At 41.5% G+C, this 21,124-nt stretch overlaps 1 protein-coding gene across 1 annotated transcript in view; it reads left to right on the forward strand.

Annotated features, from left to right (window-relative positions):
* LOC102520659 (amine oxidase [flavin-containing] A) overlaps window positions 1-13,308 on the forward strand; it is a 71,377-nt gene extending 58,069 nt beyond the window's left edge. Inside the window, exons 9-15 of the mRNA XM_032475707.1 lie at window positions 211-307; window positions 3,498-3,551; window positions 6,674-6,731; window positions 7,923-8,020; window positions 9,969-10,080; window positions 10,286-10,348; window positions 10,534-13,308. Coding sequence (XP_032331598.1) covers window positions 211-307; window positions 3,498-3,551; window positions 6,674-6,731; window positions 7,923-8,020; window positions 9,969-10,080; window positions 10,286-10,348; window positions 10,534-10,680 — 629 coding nt within the window. The 3' untranslated portion in view covers window positions 10,681-13,308. The remainder of the gene's footprint in view (window positions 1-210; window positions 308-3,497; window positions 3,552-6,673; window positions 6,732-7,922; window positions 8,021-9,968; window positions 10,081-10,285; window positions 10,349-10,533) is intronic.
* Window positions 13,309-21,124: the final 7,816 nt, after the last annotated feature.

A 21,124-nucleotide genomic window follows, 5' to 3' on the forward strand; every position in this document is an offset into this window, starting at 1 on the left:
GTCATTTTTTAATGTGTCTGGGTGAATAGACATCCTTATATTGTCAGTGTGTATATTTAATAGAAAATAACTTCTAGGGCTGTGGCAAAGACCAATAGTCTAAAATTTGCCTTTCTCTTAGCAAAATAGTTTCCTATATACATAAAAATGTCTCTCCTAAATCTCTGATGAGGTCAGCCTCACTTTTCTGTTGATTTTCTTCTGGTTAAGATTATTGTGGGTGTATGATCATTGAAGATGAGGAAGCTCCAATTTCAATAACCCTAGATGACACCAAGCCAGATGGATCGCTGCCTGCCATCATGGGGTAAGTTAGAACCAGGTGTTCTGCATTTTCCAAACTCTGCTGGTGTGTTGGTGTGCTTGCTGGCAGAGCATGTTGTTTTGGAGTTGAGCTCAAGCAATAAGTAACCCTACAGACAATCTATCATGTTTCCATGTGTTGAACACTGGGGAACCTTACTAAGTTCACACCACTTTGAACTCATGCTCATACATTTCTTTCCCCCATAAAACTTACATGTTGAGGACAGAGTGAAAAAAGCAGCAAGACAGGCAGTGTGGTGGACAACCCCCCCTAGGGCAGAAGGTTGACAGCCATTCTGGAATGAGAATGGTTTTATCCTGTAAAACCTTCCAAAGTTAGGGTTTCTGGGCTTTATTCTTTTCTCCATTCAAGACATCACCACATAGCAAATGTTAATATGTTCATTGTTACCCTGGGATGTAAGATGGATGACCATTGGGAAGTGCAGTTCAAAGTGGAGCCAGGCCTTGAGTGTGGGGCCCTTTTTCCAATAGGTCACTCCAAGCTAGCCTTCACCAAGGATGGCCCGGGGCATGGTTCTGTGTCTGGAAGAGAAGAGCTCTTTCCTTCTCCTCCCATCCCCTCACACAGCTGCTCTGCTGTCTGGGGACAAGGAGTCCAGAGAGGGGAGCAGGGCTCCCATGAAGGAATTGCCAAGGAGTGCCGTAGCCTCCCAGTTGCCATGCCTTTTAGTCTTCTTCAAAGCTGTACAAACAAAAGAGATATTTATTCTACCACATTTGCAATAAAAGAGCACAGGGTCCATAGCAGTTGAGTGACTTTTGGAGACCAGTGCTTTTCCCCTTCACCCATAGGAGAGTTGAGCTCATGTGCATTGCACCACTGAAGGGAAATGACAAAATCAGAAGGAGCAGACCCATGGCCCTAGGGACTTAGAAAGCAGGCTGTGCTACTGGCCTGCCAAGAGGACATTTTGTAACCAGTCCTCTGGCTGAAAAATATAAGAAATAACACCAGCCTCACAGGAAAGGGCAGGGGTTCATGACGTAATTACTACAGGAACATGGCGCCCTCTTCACCTCTAACCCCACTGGGCAAGAAGAGACAGAGATTGTTTGGGCAGTTTGTCATCACTTTCTATGTGCCAAAGAAAAGCAAGAGGTTGAGGTTGAGGTTTCAGGAGACTGTCAGTCAAGACCAATCCAACTGCAGATGAAAGAACATTGACATTCTTCTTACCCTGGGAGTTCAATTTTGTGGCATCTGCTCTTCTGGGCTTTTCCCAGCTTTATTAACAAGGACATGTATCACTGAAGCCTCCTAGATGGTAATGGAGTTATTTAGCTAGTTCCTAAAAAGTGATATTCTAATCTGTTTTATCTGGACAATTGCTTCCGCCCTGTTCTTGCCTTGCAGCTATATTGCCTTCACCCTGCTCTTTGCTCTGGGCAATGAACATCTTGAAGATAGGGGTGGTATAATTGCCCAGCACTGTTTGTTTATAACTAGTGCCTTTTGGAAACTAGAAAGGACCTTGTACTTTAAAGCTGCGAAATGTTCCCAGCCCAAAACAGGGTGCTTGATTTCCTCAATAAAACACCAAAGGAAGTTAAAAGAGAGTTGTCCATAGTTAGAATTAGATCAAAGAGGTTATTTCATTCTCAACTTGAGATTTGACAGAAATAGCCAAGAGCAACTGCCCTTTAGAAAAGGAACTGTAGAAAGCACAGATCTGAAAAGCTTTTCAGATAAATGATTGTCGTTCATCGCATATTGGTGATTTTCATTGAAATACTGCAAAAGTCTAAAATAATTGATTCTTGCATAAACCCCCCAATTTTTTTGATTTTTATTTTTTATTGAAGTAAATCGATTTACGGTGTTTCAGATGTACAAACCTAAAATTTAACTGAAATCATTATTAGCAAGCCACAACATAAAGTGTTAGTTAAATCAAGCAAAATTATGACTCTATCCCGTAAAGTTCAGTAGTTCAAATTTCTTGAATAGTCCACAACTTCCTCTGAAATACTATTCTCTGGGTTAACACAGATACAGTTTGTATCTTTGCTTCCCAGAATGATCTCGAATAACAATTCTAAAGGAATTGCCAATCAAAGTGAGGGACAGTTTAATTGGGGGGACTGAGGGAGAGGACGAAATATCTGTTTTCAGCCCTTGCATTTTCAGTCCTGATCTACTTGTCTTTTTGATCTAGAGCAACAACAACAAAATACACTTTTAAAACTTCTTTTAGATGGAGAAATAATTTCATTGTCCTTTATCTCATTTGGATTTTTGAAAGCTTCCTAATAATAGCTTAACTAAGGATTTCTTGTCACAATTCAGTTCTTTAAAATATACATGCAATTCGTAATATCAACATAATAAATAGAATCTATTTGATTAAAGGGAAGCAGACAGATTATAACTGAGTTTGACTGAGTCACTGAATTTGAGGGCTGTGCTAGGCCAGTTTCCTGGGAAGCCACCTTGGAGATGGAGATGCGGGTGCAGGAAGTTCATCGTGCAGTGCTCTAGGGAGCACTACCCATGGGGAAGGGAAAGAATCAGGGTTGGGCAGAGAGGGAGGCCTCAGCCATCCCATGGGAAGCTCTGGAGCTGGAATGGCCCTTCAGAGGGATCCTGCACTGAGGCCAGGGGGTGGGTCTCGGTACCCACTGCCCTCTGGAGCCAGCCATTCTGGGAAGGGGTGGGACTTTGAGCCAGGAGGTTCTCTGCAACAGAGTGCACTTGCTAGGGAAGGGTTCAGCTGTGAGCTGAGGGTAATGAGTGTTTGGTCCTGAAGAGGGATCTGGATGGCTCAGCATGGCATCCACTACAGGCATGGACTGATATTTGTTTTTCCAACTTTTAGCAAGTACTTGGCCGAAGGCAACAGTCATTACCAGGATAATCAGTTAATGTAACATTAATTCATCTAACACTCGATTTCCTACTGGATGCCAAGAACTGGGCTAAACGTTGGGGGTAAAATATTGAGTAGGAGGTGACCTGTCATTTAGGAGCCCACAGCCTAGCAGGGCTTTTGGACATAGGGGCAGCTGAAGACAGCATGGCATTTGCTCTGCTAGAGGGGAATAGTGGGCAAGTATGGGAGCGTTTATTAATGCCGAGTAGGTGGAGGCAAGAATGCTTGAAAAAGAAGAGGCAACTCTTCAGATAAACCATTGTCACATAATCATTCAAATGTCACCTCTCTCTCCAGCTTCATACTTGCTCGAAAAGCTGACCGCCTTGCTAAAGTCCATAAAGAAATACGGTAAGAATTTACATCTGAAACGTAAAGGGTTAGCTTTGTACTGAACTTGTTGCCCTAACAACTGTATAATAGCGTTATGAAAAACGCAGTAATTAATTAATATCCTCAAAATCCCAACAGATCATCTTTTTTGTATTCTTCTATGCCCCCTTGACTCAGTCCTTGCTCATATGCTTATAGGAATTTAGTTTTACGTATTTGTGTTCATTTTACAGTAGTTGAGAGGCAGGGTTTCCCAGTGAGATGGATGGAGAAAAATCATACAAAACGTTAGCTGTGAGAAGAAGCTTTAGAGGCCAAGTCCCAATCACTTTGCGAGACCATTATCCCTTTTCCAGGGTTCTCTGATGTACTTTTTCTAAAAAGCAAATCTATACATAAGTGTTCCAACTTGATTGTCTAGGACACAGCTCTGATGTTTGCTTCTCCCAAGAGCTTCCTAGTATAAAACAATTATCTCAGGACAATGGCTTTCTTCGTTCTCCCTTTTCTCTTTCTGTCTTGTTGTATTTGTTTTGCCTTGGATTCCTTGGTTCAAATAAACTCTTATCTGGAAACACTCATTAGGCTATTGGGGAACTGCCTCTGGAGATTTCTGGGCTTCCCTTCTTTCAGGTGGCCCTAAATCCTTTGTCAGCTTTTGAAGAGGGCCAACACACACACAAATGTATATTTCCATCTGCATTTAATTTAAAAATTAAGCAGCAAATCCACTAGCAGCTCTTTCTTTGAAAGTTACTTTGATGACTTTGCAAGTCAGGGAAGTGCCGCAGAAATTCCCACATTTGCACACGGATTTATTTATTCAAGCAAGCATGAAATTTGATGTCAGGAAGGGAACTACTTTAGTGTCCACCCATTCCCTCAACAGAGGAAGAATTTGGGGTCCAGTGATGAGAAATGATTTGTCCAAGGCTCCACAACCAGCTTGTCACAAAGTCAAGAATAGCGTCTAATGGGTCCTTTTTTTCATTATGCCACCCTAAGCTTGACATTTTCTTTTGGATTTCCTGCTTTCCCTCCTTATTAATAGCAAAATAAATACCAGCATGGATGTAGATATTTGGGTTATGATTCCACATAGTGGCTGAACTCAAAAATTTGTATAAGTCAAAACCCTTAGAACTCTGAATGTCATTGACTGAAGCAATGGTTCCCAGAACCAACTGCATCAAAATCAAAAGAATGTTTGGAAAATATATTTTTCCAAGGCTGAACTACATTGTAGGTTGATAAGATTTTAAGTTTCACTCTATATTAATAAAGATTTTATTACATGTACCAAAAATAAGTTAAGCATTTAATAATGATTAGGCTCTTCAGAAGATGATGTCAATACTTTTGTTTTCTAAGTGACTCCAAATGTCAGAATTATTTCTTGTAACACTCATGTGAAGTAGGTGAGACTCAGTCATCTAACTCATCATAGAGTAGGAAAGAGGGTACCATACTAGATTGAGGATGGATTTTGATTCAATCAATTGTGTTGAGCACTTAGTACAGGCAGGATGCTCAGGAGAACAAGCCCTCAGCCGTGCCATTAATTAGCTGAGTGATGTTGAACCAGTCTCTTCAGTGCTCTGAGTCTCAGCCTCCTCATGTCTGGAATGAGGAGCTTGGACTAGACACAGAGAGACAGACAGGTGGACAATAGTCTTGAGACTTCTAGTTCTGTCTTTCCTTTATCTTTATTGATCTGTAGTATGAACAGCTCCTTGAAGGAAACCAAACTTTGCCTGTCTGTACTGGAACTTAAATAGCCACCTAATGCTGTGTGACATCTCCTCAGGAGTGGCACTTTTCTGTCCCTTAAAACCTTCCATGGTAAAATGGTGTCAGTAGGCAACGTTTATAATCCCTCCTGCTCCTCTTGACTTCACGCTATATAGCCACGAGATAGAAATTCTGCGAGGTATAAAAATATTGTAAGCGTGAACATTTGGATTAATTTATAGTTATATTTTGTCCCACATTATTCAGAGAAATTGGAGACATGTTTTAAAAATATTTTCTAATATAATTGGCAACATTAAATTGTCATTCGTTTAAAATCTGTTTATTGCTAGGAAGTATAACCTTCCTTTCTTTCCCTCCTCCCTGCCAAAATTTTTTTTTTGGCCATTTCTCTCTTTAGCTTTTCATGCTTATCTTACAGATTTGAATTTAACGCTTTGCCACATTTTTAAGCACATTTTTTCCAATTGCTTGTTAGCCTGTAACAAATAGTTTGGAGCACTTTCAATATTTAAACTATATAAAGACTAAAGAAGGTAAATACCTAAAGTATATAACTGGATCAGTGTGATGAACCTGTTCAAACAAATCCTGAAAGAAAACCATTCATTTCTAAAATGGGGGATTTTAGTAAATTAGAACTTTTTAGTTTCACCATGAGTGGTTGTGAGTGTAAAATGTATCTGTTTCAAGAAGTGCTTAGATCAATTAAGCTATTGATTTTTAAGATATAATATGTGCCACGTTCTGTGCTAGTCATTTACATAATGAATTATAAGGGTAACCAAAGACTGTTTGAGGTAACATCTCAGGGCACATCGTGCCCACTCCTCCAGATACCCTTTGGAGTACTGTGTCCACAGGCCGTCCTGTCAAGGGACAGATTACTAGCCTGGAATGACCATAGGCCTCTCCTGGTAGAGCATATTTTATGTTATGTTTAAAGGATTAAATGAGCTTTATGTGTTTGTAGATGTTTAAGTATAGGATAGTTAAAAGACAGCATCATACTTACTATATAAAAGGGGTTATTTTAGAATTCTAGAAAAGTGGCTTAGAATCAGTTCCTAAAACTGAATTTAATTTAATTTCATTCTCCCCATTTGAATCTTGAATTGATACAGTTTTGGGTAGTGAAAGAGGTAAAAAGTAAAAGAGAAGAAAAATTCTGTTGAATCCTCAAATCAAATGACTGTATTGAGAAAAAGAGGGTTAATTTAAGTGCAAAGATTGCTGGGACTGTTTATTTTGTGGAGTTATAGAAGGCCATTGATTTTAATTTTTCCCTTAATAAATCTGGTTCATTGGCAAGAGCCCTGAAACTCATTGTCTTTATTCTATACTCATCAGTTATTGCTTCTTTAACCTGTTTTTGTTCTTTTCTATAGGAAAAGGAAAATCTGTGAACTGTACGCCAAAGTGCTAGGATCCCAAGAAGCATTACAAGTAAGAAATCCCCGACTTTAATCCCCAACAGGTTCTGCTCTGTTTGCTCTAAGTGGTAAAGCAAAGAAGATTCTGGTTTCCTGACAGTCTTATGAAGAGAGCATAAAGGGATATGCTTACTGGAGGATTACCTTCAGCAGTCACAAAAGACCATTAAAAGCTGCTGTCAGTGCTTGCAACTTCTGATGCAGCAGTTCCTTGGGCTGTTTAAGTGTTCACTGGGTAACGGGCAGCCAGTTGTAACGAGAGCCTGGAGCTGCAGATATCTCCAGGGTGGGTGAGATCAGTTCCCCGAACGGAGGGCCTGCCCTCTTGTCAATGTCAACTGACTGCTGCAAAGTAGAATCGCAGCTACATCATCATTTGTTGGCGAAGGCACAGTAGTATATACTTGATAAGATAGACCGAATCTCGACTCTCTGCCCAGGTTAAAGTCATACTAATTTGTTTTTCCATCTGCAGACTCAATTCACAGTTCATTTAGGAATTTCAGTGCTTTCAATCCACCAGTGAAAGCAATTATGAGAATGAAATTCTTTTTGAAGACCCTACCGGATAGCTGGGGGCTCTTTCAGGGGATTATCTCTGAACTGTTCAAAGAAGAAACTTGCAGAGTGTGTTAGGGAAATCGGAGAAGGTTCTCTCATGTCCCTTGGGAAACTTTTTTTTATCTTTGTGTACCCTTTTTAGCACTATTCCCATCATTCACATTTTCAGCTTAGAGAAGTGGTTCTGAAAAAAAGCCTTTCTTAGATACTATGCTTTTCTCCTACCTCCTCCCTTCTACCCTTTTTTTTCCAGCAGTAATGCCTTGGTAGATGGGGAAGTAAAGTCTATTATTTAGAAAATGCAGAGATTCGAGCAGACCTTTCCAGAACCTGATTGTTGATGGGGTCTTAAAATGAAAGACTTCAGAATCTGTGTGGAGATGCCCTATCTTCCAGATATTGGAATACTTCGTGTCTCTCTTAGGCAAGAGGTTGAGAAAGTCAAAGTAGACACATTTTGTCAGTTGGTACCCAGCAAAAAGCCATTTACTTGCTACTGTCGTGTTTCCCCTTAAGTTGGAAAAAGAGGGCTGCTTTTTTTTTTAAGTAAACTTTTTGTTAAAAAATGATAGAGCCTTTATTGTTGACTGGCAGCATTTCAGTTTTGTCTTCCCTTTGAAATATCCTCCCCACTGAACTGCAGCCGGTGCACTATGAAGAGAAGAACTGGTGTGAGGAGCAGTACTCCGGAGGCTGTTACACCGCCTACTTCCCCCCGGGGATCATGACTCAGTACGGAAGGTACTATCTAGACCCTCTACCGACTGATGCAAGATGTGCCCCGAACTTAACAAAGAAAGAAAGTAGATAAGCAAAGCTCAATGGGAATTTTAGAAAGAAGAATCAGCATTCCTATTTCTAATGTCCCAGGTAGTCAGTTTGTAGATTTCTGGATGTCCATAGGAAAATAAGTCCATCTGTACATAGAACAAACAGGAGCTGACATCACACAGAACAATCGCAGAACACTGGTGAGGACTTCAGATGTCAACAGTACATGTGAGAATTCTGCAAGCTGTAGTGTCCTCCTGGGGGCCTCCTGGGGTCAACTGAACATTTAGTCTCACAACTATCCTAGGCTCTTGGGCACCATTCTGCATAGAAGGACATGGGCTAAACGTGTCTTGCCAGCAGAGCAGTATCAGACATTCCTCTTCACGGAGAAGCACCCTCTCTGTATACGGCTCAGGTGTGAGGAGGTGATATACACACAGAGTGGGAGAATTCACCTAAGCCTAGAGCCCCATGCCTCATAGGAGCCACTGTCTCTTATAACGGCCTCATAGGTAGCGTCCAGGGTCCCCGCAAAGGCCATGCCCAGTTACAAGGGGCACCACATGCAAGAAAGCCCAAAGTTATAGACTCCTACCAGAAATTTACAATTCATGACAGTTTTCCCAGCCCAGGTACAATTTACCAATGTGAGTGTGGAAGGGAGCCATTTTTACCACAAGCAGTGTTGCCTGGTAAGATACATGATGTTATACCTTCATCAGGTTTCTAGAGAAATAGAACTAGAAAGTTAACTCAAGGCCATGTTTGTCCACAGAGAAGGAAGAAGGGTTTGTTAACCTTTTTCTTACAAGAGCTTTTTGTTGGTTTTTTCTTAATTAAGCAATGATTTTAGATCAGTTTTAGGTTTCTGCAAGAATCAATCATTTTAGACTTGTGCAGTATTTCAGTGAAAGTCATTAATATCTGATGATTAAATATTTCATGGGAAAACCTATTTAGGTCTTGGGTGCTTTTTACAACTCCTTTTCCTAAGGGAAGTTAGTGTTGGCTATTTCTGTTACATGTCAAGTTGAGAATGAATAGCCTTTGTTAGTGATAACAGTATTGATTAAATGGAGTTGTTCTGGAGTCAAAGGAGAAGTCTGGAAGATGGGACTAGGAGCAGGAACAGATGAAGTCAAAGATTCCTGAGTTGGAAAAAGGCATGACAGTGGGTTGAGGTGAAGGCCTTCAGGGTGGAGGTATGCAGTTTAGGAGATTTCATGGAAGTGGCTGCAGATGTGGCAGGGGTCAAAGCCAACAGGGTAGGAGGGGACAGTTGCTCATTGAGCCCAGCCCTTCCATGGTTCTCCCCACCAAGACCTCTTCATATGAAAGGCCCATTCCACTACCCTCCATCAGTCTCCAGATAAACCCAGGGAAGCTAACTGTACAGAGGTTGTTTTTTAAGGAGACAGATGATCAATCTCTCAAATTTCTCCTTTGCTGGAAATCAGTTACTCTCTCTGTCTTCCCATTCACCACCACGGTTCCTCCCAACATCCTGGGGGTACGTGCATGGCTGGGGTCTTCAGTTAGATGTGATCTCATGAAGAAGTCGGCCCTAAGAAAGACCTTGGGTAGCAGAACAGACTGCAAACAGGAAACACACAGCAAATAAATCTAAGTGTGGATTTAATGCATGTTCTTAGAGTCTATTTCCGGCCGGCTAGAAAAAGGTTAACATCATCTTTAGTGACTGATGATCTGGCAGCCTGACTCTGTGACTTGAAAGTTCAGATCCTTGGGTGCAGGCCCAGGAAACAGGGAGGAGCATTTCACCTTTGGCTGAGTGGCATGGGAGTTTTGGAAACAATTTGAGTTTCTTTTGCGGGGTAAGTGAGGGCAGCGATTGGCTCATTTATCCTCAGCACCTTCCTAGTTAACTCTGTGTGACCTCTCTGTTTCCTTGAAGGGTGATTCGCCAGCCAGTAGGCAGAATTTACTTTGCTGGCACGGAGACTGCCACACAATGGAGCGGTTACATGGAAGGAGCAGTAGAGGCCGGGGAACGGGCAGCTAGAGAGGTAAGAGGAGAAGCCGAGTCCCCCTCCCTCCCGAGTCCAGCACCATATTGGGCATCTGGTCTTTCTAGATCTTGACACTGATCATCTATATGTCCACTTCTCTGCCCCTCACTCCACTCCTGAGGCTTATCTGTGGCCAGCAGAGCCTTGAATCTGTTCAAACTACAGAACCTCACTTCATAATACCATGGCCACTTTCTTTCAGATCTTGAATGCTCTGGGGAAGGTGTCAAAGCAAGACATATGGGTCAAAGAACCAGAATCATCGGTGAGTTCGGTGGCTCCCTCTCCATAGACCAGTAATTGCATGTAGAAATCTCTCATCTTCTAGCCTCTAATGTAATTGTAGTTGCCACCTCCAGGGCAGAGCCATGTCCTGATTTTACAGATATGTTTTGTCCCACCTTGTCTGTGCAAGAGTTTTCTGCTACTGAGCTCTGTTCTTTCATCCAGGATGTTCCAGCTGTAGAAATCACCCACACCTTCTGGGAGAGAAACCTGCCGTCCGTGTCAGGCCTGCTGAAGATCATCGGGTTTTCCACATCCATAACCGCTCTGTGCTTTTTGGCGTACAGATTCAGGCCGCTGAGCCGATCCTGAAGTTTCGGCTTCGTGCTGTCTGCTTACTCTTTCCCAGCACCATCAAAAGCAAAACCTTGACAAGTGTAATGGCTGTGTCATCGGATCATCTTTAAATGCGCTGATTTAACCCTTTAGTTTAATCTCCATCAGTGGATCACTTCATTAATTTCAGTAAGATCAAGTTCCATCAAGTGATTTGTCTGTAGACCACCTCGTGTTGATTGGTAGAAAATAACCTTGTGATCAGTTCCTTAACTTCAAAAAGTTAAAGTTGACGTGCTCATAAGAAACAGTTTCTGTGTCCTGTTTTTCTCCCCTTTAACACAAAACACCAGACAATCGCAGAAATGCAGCATTTAACTTTCTCTCTGTGGAGGTTGAGTTGGTTGAGGCCCAGCCTGTGTGACTGGCCCTTTAAGTCCTTAGCAAAGGGTGAAGTGTAGGCCCAGAGCTCGGGGGCTCACAGTTTCCTGGGGTGAGCAACTCCCACTTAGGATGAGCGAATAGCAAAGGAAAGGATTAGACGTAGGATTCAGGCCCTCAGACCAGTGAGGGGACCATATCTTGTGGGCTGCTGTGTCAGGCCTCTCCTGACCACTTCTAATTCCTGTGACGTTTCCAGACATCTAGTCTTCATGCTAGTTTCTTTGTCTTTTTCCTCTTTTTCTTCTTAAAGAGGACAGCGTTTACCAAGGTCCAATGTTTAAATTGACTCGCTGTGACTTTTGTGTAGCTCCTCAGGTGAGCAGAGTAAAATAGTGGCAAGACTGTCCCCCAGGAGGCCTCCCTGATTAGCTCCAAATGAGACCAAAGGCAGTCGGCTTCTTCTCATTCTCCTAGAAGGTGGCTAGACATCACTTCATTCATTGTTGATGATAACATTCTCTGCCAGTTTCCGGAAAGTGGTATTTTCCTTTTTTCAAGTAGACTCTGGCTGAAGGCCCCAAGTGGCATATATTTTTTTCTCTTTCCCTATGGCCATTGTAAAGCAGATTTGTTAACTTAAATATGTCTTCAATGTGGTTACCTTAGAGTGAATATCGTCATGCCAGTTTCTCTCTAATAAGTGCTAAAATACACATGACAAATTTCTAATTGTTCTTTCTTAAGACTATCAAATACAGAAAGGAAATTAGGCCTCTTATTATAACCTCACTTGCTTTAGTTATTTTATAAAAGACATGAAATTGAGTGATCTTATATGTGAAAACTAAATTCTCTGTCTTAGGAGAAATGTGGGCTCAGAATAGTGCTCACCTCTTGTCTTTCCCCTTTTAAAACCTGTCAGATTTTTTAAAGCCCCTTTCAGAGGTTTCAGCCATGAAGTACTTGTTTTTTTTTCATACAGTTAATCTGGGAAAAATCAACACAAATGTGATCAAATAAAGCAGTTGAGAAGATTCCATGGCCTCAGTTACCCAGGTGGTAGATACCCAGTAATACCTTATCCCACAACATGGATGAATGAGGCATTTCATTTTAAATGCGGCTTCCAGATAGCTGAAGCTTTTTATTTTATGTGCCCCAATTTTTAGATAAATAAAAATGTTGATGGGCCTGTTTCCACATGGTATTACATAAGAAGCTAGATTCAAATTCACTTTTTTATTAATCAAGTCAATCATTATGCACCTTGATTATCTTATACTTTTATAATAGAGCATACCATTTATAACAGTGATACCATTGTCTTTGCTCCTGGACTGAATGTCACACGATTGTTTTATAGCTGGTGAGCCTACTGCTGCTTCCTTCTCCCATGTTCAGTATTTTATTTCATAGCCTTGTTATCTCCATTATCTCCCAATAACAACTTAATCTGCTATTTTTTTATTCAGTGGGAATTAAAGATTGCCAGAGGAACCAACCCCAGTTTATTACATAATTAACCTTAATCTTATCTTAAATCCAAAATGAAGTCCTAAGAGCAAAGAGCGGGATCTTTCTGCCACTCTTCACCTTGCAGTTGAAAAGCATTCTAGCTGACTTAGGCATTTGGGTGTTATCTTGGACATGCTCCGGTACATAAGAAGTTGCTGTATTTTATACCAAACTGCTTTGAGAAATCACATCCCTGATCTGTTTCAGTTGTTTCTGTTTGCTTAGTGATTAACTCAGTTCTGACACACCTTTTGGGAAATGCTGACTTAAACTTACTTGGCAACAGTTTTAACAGTCTATTAAGCTACAGATTGAGTATCCAAAATGAATACTAGCCCAAATGTGCCTAGACATGAACTTGGAGCTGAGAACTCTACATGAGGTGGTCCAACACCAAGATGCCCTAGGTCTTCCCTTCCACCCAGAAAAACACGAGTTAGTTTATGCTGCTGATAGAGCCTGGCCCTACAAGGACATCTGCTTCACAGTTTTGAAGGCTGAAGTGCCCTTGGTCCATAGCAAGGTTGAAAATGAGATTTAAAAAGTTAATCTCTTTGTCACCACTGTTAAATAAGGACTTATACTTGCCTGGAGAAAGAAAATATCGAAGGACCGTGAACTATGTTTAGTTTATGAACTTGGTGCCTAATGTTCTGTCTGAAACGTGCCCCAGTGCTACATGTGTGCATATGTGTTGCCACTGAAGTACGATTTTGCCTGTGTGGTACTGTTTTGTTTATTAATAAAGTGCACTGTCACCCCTGATTCAGACCTGGCTCCTCTATTGAGGTGATGGTTCGAAGATTAAATGGCTTCTTGCAGCAGGAGGTCACAGTGAGGCATTGTCCATGGAGGATGGGCTTAAAAAGCCACTTGGTATTGACTCGAAATTCTCAAAGTTCTGTTTGACATGTTTTTTCAAGTTTTCCTGGGTGCTGATTAAAGGCTAGAATATTGTCTGCCTGACTGGGCCACAGAAGATGTGAAATTTGATCAAAGCTTTCTCACCAAATTAGCTTATGAGTCCTTGAACAGATCACTTTGGTTCTCTGCCTCAGTCTCCCCATCTGGAAAAGGGCAGATGCACTTGATGACTCCTAAGGATTCTATTTACGGCAGCATGATGTGATTTATGCATTTGTGGCCAGCACTCTATCTGTGTTTGCTTGTCAGTAAGGCAGGGGTGAGTCACTCCACCTTTCTGTATCTTGGTTCGCTCCTTGTCTTAGGTTGGGTTTCCTGGAAACAGACTTAGATGCAGGGTCAAGGCAGAAAATTTATCAGGGATGGCTCTTAAGAAACACGCATAAGGGGGTGAGGCGGGCAGGCTTGGGCAGGAGTGGACCTACAAAGCAGTTGCAGCCGAGGCCTCAGCAGATACTAAGGGGGAGCTGGGAAGGCCCTTCAGAATTGTCCCCCATGGAGGCCAGGGGGTCTGGCCTCTATATCCCTTCATGAGATGCCCTCTGGGAAGGAGTGTTACCTTGGGTGAGGAACTGCAGCTGTGAACTGAGATCAGTCTGAATTCCCAGCAGCTGGGGAGTCCAGGGAGGGGCCCCTATACTATCCACTTCACACCCTCCAAAAATACAGAGTTGCACTTTGTCATGTAAAAGATGTCATGGACTTGAGCTTTGGTTTTACAGATAAAATGGAGCTATCTCTAAACCTATCCCTGTTAGATAAGGAAACTGCTTTTAGAAGGTTGTATTTCTGCACTATTCTTTATGTGGAAGAAAAAAAAGTCCACATTGGAAGCTACTCTGGAAATGGAAATCATTTCTCTGTCTCATGAAGGAACCCTCTCTACAGGTTACTAATAAGAAGATTAAAGGAGGTGAGGGGAAATGTGCATTTACAAACAGGAGTCCCAGATCCAATTTCTTCATGAATCAGGCAACTAAAAATGAACAGCAGAAGGCATGAGACATTAGGGAGTAGCAGGGACTGTGGCTGACCTGGGAAGTATCTGCCCCTCAGAAGAACATTTATATTCAGATTCCTTTAAGAGATTCCTAATCAAGCAAAACACATATGAAGGCTTTGCTCACGTGTCCAAATTGTTCTCAAGTCTCTAATAAATAAATGCAAGTTTTGGTTTTACATCACATAAATGACAAATTCTTTTGGATGCCTTTGATTTTCTGAGAAAGGAGTACCAAAACCAGCAACCATTTTGTAAAACTACCAGGAGCAGATAAGAAAGGCCTGGTTAAGGGCAAAAAAACAGGGTGGGTGGGAGGCAGAAAAAAGCCTTCTTAGACCAGAAATCTCTCTCACGAAAGAGCCATTCCAGCAGCCCTTCCCCAGGCAATGCTTATCTCCGGCTGTGTCAGCATCATGATTGATAGGAGCAGTGCCAAACTTTATTGGAAAGCCTGCACCCTCGCTCGAAGATAGAAATCGTTGCTCTTTTGTTAGCATTTCATCTCAGCAGCACGTCAACATTGAATGGATTAACTTTTTAAAGCCATATTGCCCCCCTTTACACAGAGGTGATGTTAAAAATGCAAGCCACGTCCCTTAACCTGGAGAAGCTGGCTGAGACACTGGAGGAACAGGATGGAAACAAAGGAAGGTGTTGGGTAATATTAACAATACCTCTTCTGCTATTGGAATGTAGGGTTCTGTTCCCTTCCTTGACCAAGGCCATTATCTTCTGAGTTTGAAGGTAAGTCTCAAGGTGACAGCTGGTGTGAACTAGTTGTCTTAGCCTGGACCCAGGTTTCTGAAGGCAGCTTTGGGGCCTTGTGAAAAAGTTGGCTTGAGGAACTTCCTTCAAGTTGGGTGGTAGTGGACCACTCAAGCCAGACACCACCCAATGCATGTCTGACCCACACAAGACTATTATACACACTCCTTTACAGTGACGCCTCAGTGGGAGCCAAGTTTGCATATTAATGAGCCTCAGACGTCTTCCAAGAACCACCAAGATCCACAGGCGAGATCATAGGTGAAATGGTGGATGAGTGTAGTGGCGAGGGTGTATGCTGAGGGGAGCAAGAAAAAGAGAAGGGACATGGGGGCAGTGCTCAAAGGTCCAAAGAGCAACACGATGAGAATCTTTTTTTTTTTTTTCCCTAGAGTTTATATCGGTTTATTTTAGGGCAGATTTGATCCACAAAGTTTAGAGCACTTGGGAGCATTCTCCCTAAATATAAGTCTTTTTTTTTAAACATTTTTTATTGATTTATAATCATTTTACAATGTGTCAAATTCCAGTGTTCAGCACAATTTTTCAGTTATACATGAACATATATATATTCATTGTCACATTTTTTTCTCTGTGAGCTACCATAAGATTTTGTGTATATTTCCCTGTGCTCTACAGTATAATCTTGTTTACCTATTCTACAATATTGAAATCCCGTCTATCCCTTCCCACTCTCCACCCCCTTGGCAACCACAAGTTTGTATTCTGTCTATGAGTCTATTTCTGTTTTGTATTTATGCTTTGTTTTTTGTTGTTTGTTTGTTTTTGTTTTTGTTTTTTAGATTCCACATATGAGCGATCTCATATGGTATTTTTCTTTCTCTTTCTGGCTTACTTCACTTAGAATGACATTCTCCAGGAGCATCCACGTTGCTGCAAATGGCGTTATGTTGTCAGTTTTTATGGCTGAGTAGTATTCCATTGTATAACTATACCACATCTTCTTTATCCAGTCACCTGTTGATGGACATTTAGGCTGTTTCCATGTCTTGGCTATTGTAAATAGTGCTGCTATGAACATTGGGGTGCAGGTGTCATCCTGAAGTAGGGTTCCTTCTGGATATAAGCCCAGGAGTGGGATTCCTGGGTCATACGGTAAGTCTATTCCTAGTCTTTTGAGGAATCTCCAATGAGAATCTTGATAGGTTGATACCACCAAAGTGAATAGGGTGTCCCCGAAACTTGTGTCATTTACTCTGACTCAGAGTACCTGCCTTACAGAATTGATGGGAAAAGTGAGATTGTGCAGGTAAGGGCTTAGCAGAGCAAGCACTCAGTAAGTACAGTTGTCCCTCAGTACCTATGGGGAATTGGTCCCAGGACCCCTTCAGATACCAAAATCACAGATGCTCAAGTCCCTTGTATGAGATAGCATAGCATTTGCATATAACCCATGCACATCCTCCTGTATACTTTAAATCATCTCTAGGTTACTTATAATACCTAATACAATGTAAATATGTAAATAGTTATCAATACAGTGCAAATGCTGTGTTAATAGTTGCTGGTGTGTAGCAAATTCAAGTTTTGCTTTTTGGAACTTTATGGAATTTTTGTCTCACGTATTTTCAACCCAGGGATGGTCGAATCCACAGATGTGGAAACTGTGGATACAGAGGGCTGACTATATCAGTTATTATCAATCAACGTTTTAAAATACAAGCAGAAAGAAGGCACTTTTGACATTTTGTGAGCAGTTAACTGCCTTCAATTCTTACAGTCATTTAACATGTACTTTTTGAGCACCTATGATGTGCTGGTAGGAACCATGCTGGGATTTAGCAGTGAACAAAATAGAGCCCGCCACGGGGAGCATAAAGTCTACTGTAGACACCAAGCAACACATTCATTGTGGCTCTGGTCAGTGCTATGACAGCAAAGCATGAGATGCAGGGCAGTTTCCAGAAGTACATGAGATTTAAGGGGAGGTTTCTAGGATCTGTCCTCAAACCTCTATAAGCATCACTGTGCAGCAAGTCAGGAAGGACACAGCATAGGGCAGAGAAAGGAAATAAATAACAATGAGATGATATCTTAGTTTGTTTGGGCTGCTATAACAAAAAGCCCATAAACCGGGTGACTTATAAACAGCAAGAATTTATTTCTCACAGTTCTGGTGACTGGGAAGTCCAAGATCAAGGCACAGGCAGATTCAATGTATGGTAAGGGCCTGCTTTCTGGTTCAGAGACTTCTAGCTGTGCCCTCCCGTGGAGGAAGGGGAGAGGATCTCTGCGGGGCCTCTGTATGAGAGGACTCATTCCTTCATGAAGGATCCACCCTCATGACCTAATCACCTTCCAAAGGCCCCGCCTCTTAAGAACTGTGGGGTTAGAATTTCAACATGAATTTTGGGAGGACTCAAACATTCGGACCATCACAAATGGCACGGCTAAACAGTAAAGAAAACCACAAAAAGCATCATCAAAAAATGCTGAATGTTAACTCAAGTCCCTTTTGCTCCGTTGACCGTGGTTCAGTCTTTTAGTCATTTTCTGTCCCCCTCTACTGGGCCCTTCTCTGCACTCTGAGATATTTAACAACTAGGACTCACTGTCTCCCAGCCCCCTGTCCAAAGGGGCTGCCTAAATTTGTTTTAAGAGTGCCATCTTCTGGCCAAATACTGCTGTTTCCTTCCAAAGGAAATCCTAAAGCATTTAAGACAGTTTCATCCTTAGGGAAATGAAGAGGCATTACCTCCACCCAGAATTTCCTCCAAACACATTCACTGGTGGTTCTCTTACTTTCCAGTTGCGACATGGATCAAAAAATATTAACATCTGATATCCACAGGCTTCTCACCGCCTTAATCTCCCAGTGAGATGTTTTTTGTTAAGAACTACTTGGTTCTTCAGCCTCTGTTGTGTCCATCTCGGTCATGGGTGTGGGAGAACATTGGTGGGAGCTGAGAAATGTGGAATCGCTTGTACCTTAAGCTGAGCAGGGAACTAATCTGGGAAAAGCAGGAGGAGAGAAAATTTCAGAAAATCAACTTGGGGCTATGGAGTGTAGTGAGGGAGAAGGCATTATCAAAAAGCTGCCTTGACAGTTTAGGGAGACAGAACATTTAAGGAGGGTTTTTAGGAAGTTTGACTTAGAGGCATTTGGTGCAAAAATCTACTACTGTTTAAGCATTGGGAGTAAAAATTGTGACTACACACTATATTGTACTGGGACCACCTTGGAGGTCCCCCCAAGCAGTCTATTTTATTCTGGGCTATATGAATTCAGAAAACATACGGCTAATAGTGCCTGATATCTTAAACAGTGCCCAAGAGTCCTGTAGTTTCAGTTTATGGGATCTTAGTGGAATTAAGAAAAGAACCTCAAACACTTTGCCCTGAAAAGACCAACATCTAAGCTGATAAACCATGCACCCTGAACTGGATAGACACATAGGTCTAGCGGTGAATTTGATTTTATTAAGAAAATGAGAAAAGGAGTTCCGCTTGCCCCGCTACCATGGGGCAATGTATCAGTATCAACCAAGGGACATGGGAGATGCAGGTGTGGGGCACATCTGCTGCTGCTGGACTGTGCAGAGCAGGCCAGAGTGTGCACCTTGAAGGCTAGTTCACTGGACAGTGGGGCCAGTTCAGACAGGCCAAAGTGAGTGAGGGCAAATCAGCTTCTCTCACGACCATCATGAATACCTTTGCTATGTCAGCTGTTTTAATTATATGGGCTGCATGAGTTTCCTACCGCACCTGTAATAAATGACCACAAATTTTGTGGCTTAAAACAACACAAACATATTATCTTACAGTTCTGGAAGTCAAAAGTTTGAAATGAATCTTACAGGGCTGAAGTCAAGGTGTCAACCAAGCTGGTTCATTCTGGAGGCCCCAGGGGAGAATCCATTCCTTGCCTCTTCCAGCTTCTGGAGGTCGCCAGCATTCCTTAGCGCATGGTCACATCACTCCGGTTTCTTGCTACCATGGACGCATCACCTCCTTCTCACTTTGACCCTCCTGCCTTCATCTTATGGGACATTTATGGTTACACTGAGCCCACTTGGATAATCCAGGACAATCTCCCTATTTTACTCTCCTTAATCACATCAGCAAAGTCCCTATTGCCATGTAAGTAATACATTCATAGATTCTGGGGTTAGGACGTGAACATCTTTGCCAGGGCCATTGTTCAGCCTACTGCATGGGCCTTGAAGTTCTTGAAAACTAAGAATTAAAGGCCATTATTGGCCTGTCCTCAAATTTCTGCTATTTCAGGCACCTGCATTTGGGGCAATAAGTAGAGCTTTTAATGATTTAAAAACCAGTGCCCTCATTCCCTGCACCGCCACACATATACCTGAACATAGTCATTTCTCGGTTTTGCCTTCTACATACAAGAAGATTGGACTCTGTGATTCTGAGCAGCAAATGTATTTGTCTTACATAAGCACAAAACTAGACTCCAGTTTTGCACCTTTAATAAACTAGAGAACAGAAATTTCTATCCTCTGATCCAAATAAATTCCTATCCTCTAATCCAAATCTTTCATATCAGTACAGAACTAAATACTATGCTCTTATAAAAACATTCTCAGACCTCCCTTTAGGCAGCAGAGCCTCAAAGTAAAGTATCCTACCAGACATTTGTCAATAACTGGCCTCCCAAAAGACCACTGGAAAACATGTCAATCAAGTAAAGCTAAATTTATTAGACTCACTGCTGTAAGGGAGAATATCACATTGAGTCTTAGCAGTGTCTCCAAGTGGAGAAATCAGGGCAGGGTTTATAGGTTTATAGTGTTTATAGGTTTCAATTCGGGGTGGGTGTTCTTTTTTATTGAAGTATAGTCAACTTACAATGTGTTAATTTCTGGTGTACAGCATAGTGATTCAGTTATACACATATATATTCTTTTTCATATTCTTTCTCATTATAGGAGATTACAAGGTATTGAATATAGTTCCCCATGTTATACAGTAGGACTTCATTGTTTATCTATTTTATGTATAGTAGTATCTGCAAATCTCAAACTTCCAATTTATCCCTCCCCACCTCCTTTCCCCCCCGGTAACCATAAGTTTGTTTTCTATGTCTGTGAGTCTGTTTATGTTTTGTAAATAAGTTTATTTGTGTCATTTTTTTAGATTCTACATATAAGTGATATCATATGGTATTTTTCTTTCTCTTTCTGGCTTACTTCATTTAGTATAACAGTCTCCAGGTCCATCCATGTTGCTGCAAATGACATTATTTTATTCTTTTTTATGGCTGAGTAGTATTCCATTGTGTGTGTGTGTGTGTGTGTGTGTGTGTGTGTGTGTGTGTGTCTATCTCACAATTTCTTTATCCACTCATCAGTATCAATAAACATTTAGGTTGCTCTTGACTATTGTATATAGTGCTTCTATGAACCTTGGGGTGCATGTATCTTTTTAGAGTTTTCTCCAGATACATGTCCAGGGGTGGGATTGCTGGATCTTATAGTAACTCTATTTTTAGTTTTTTAAGGAATCTCCATACTATTTTCCATAGTGGCTTCACCATTCTAGGGTGGGTGATTTTTAAGGCCAGTCTTGAAAGGCAGGAAACTGGTTAAGACTGGCAGCATCTCTGATGTAATAACGTAGGATTGGTAGGCATAATGGGGTGGGGGTCTTGAAGTGAGTCTTGATGAGCAAGCTGTGAGTCTCAATAAATAATCTATTTTTGTTGGTTCAAAGTTTTGTATTCTGAGAGCAAGTGTTTCCTGGAACAAGTCACCAAGTTATTTTGACTGGTTCCTGTATTGTGTGGCTCAGGGACGGGAAAGTATGTTGGTTTCAGTTCTTAGATTTAACACGGAACTGAGAATACTTATTATTCCTACATGTATATTTTGATTCAGTTAGCACTAAGAATTTCCTTTGGAAACAGAT

Source organism: Camelus ferus, chromosome X (genome assembly GCF_009834535.1).
Source record: "Camelus ferus isolate YT-003-E chromosome X, BCGSAC_Cfer_1.0, whole genome shotgun sequence".
Classification (NCBI taxonomy): Eukaryota; Metazoa; Chordata; class Mammalia; order Artiodactyla; family Camelidae; genus Camelus; species Camelus ferus.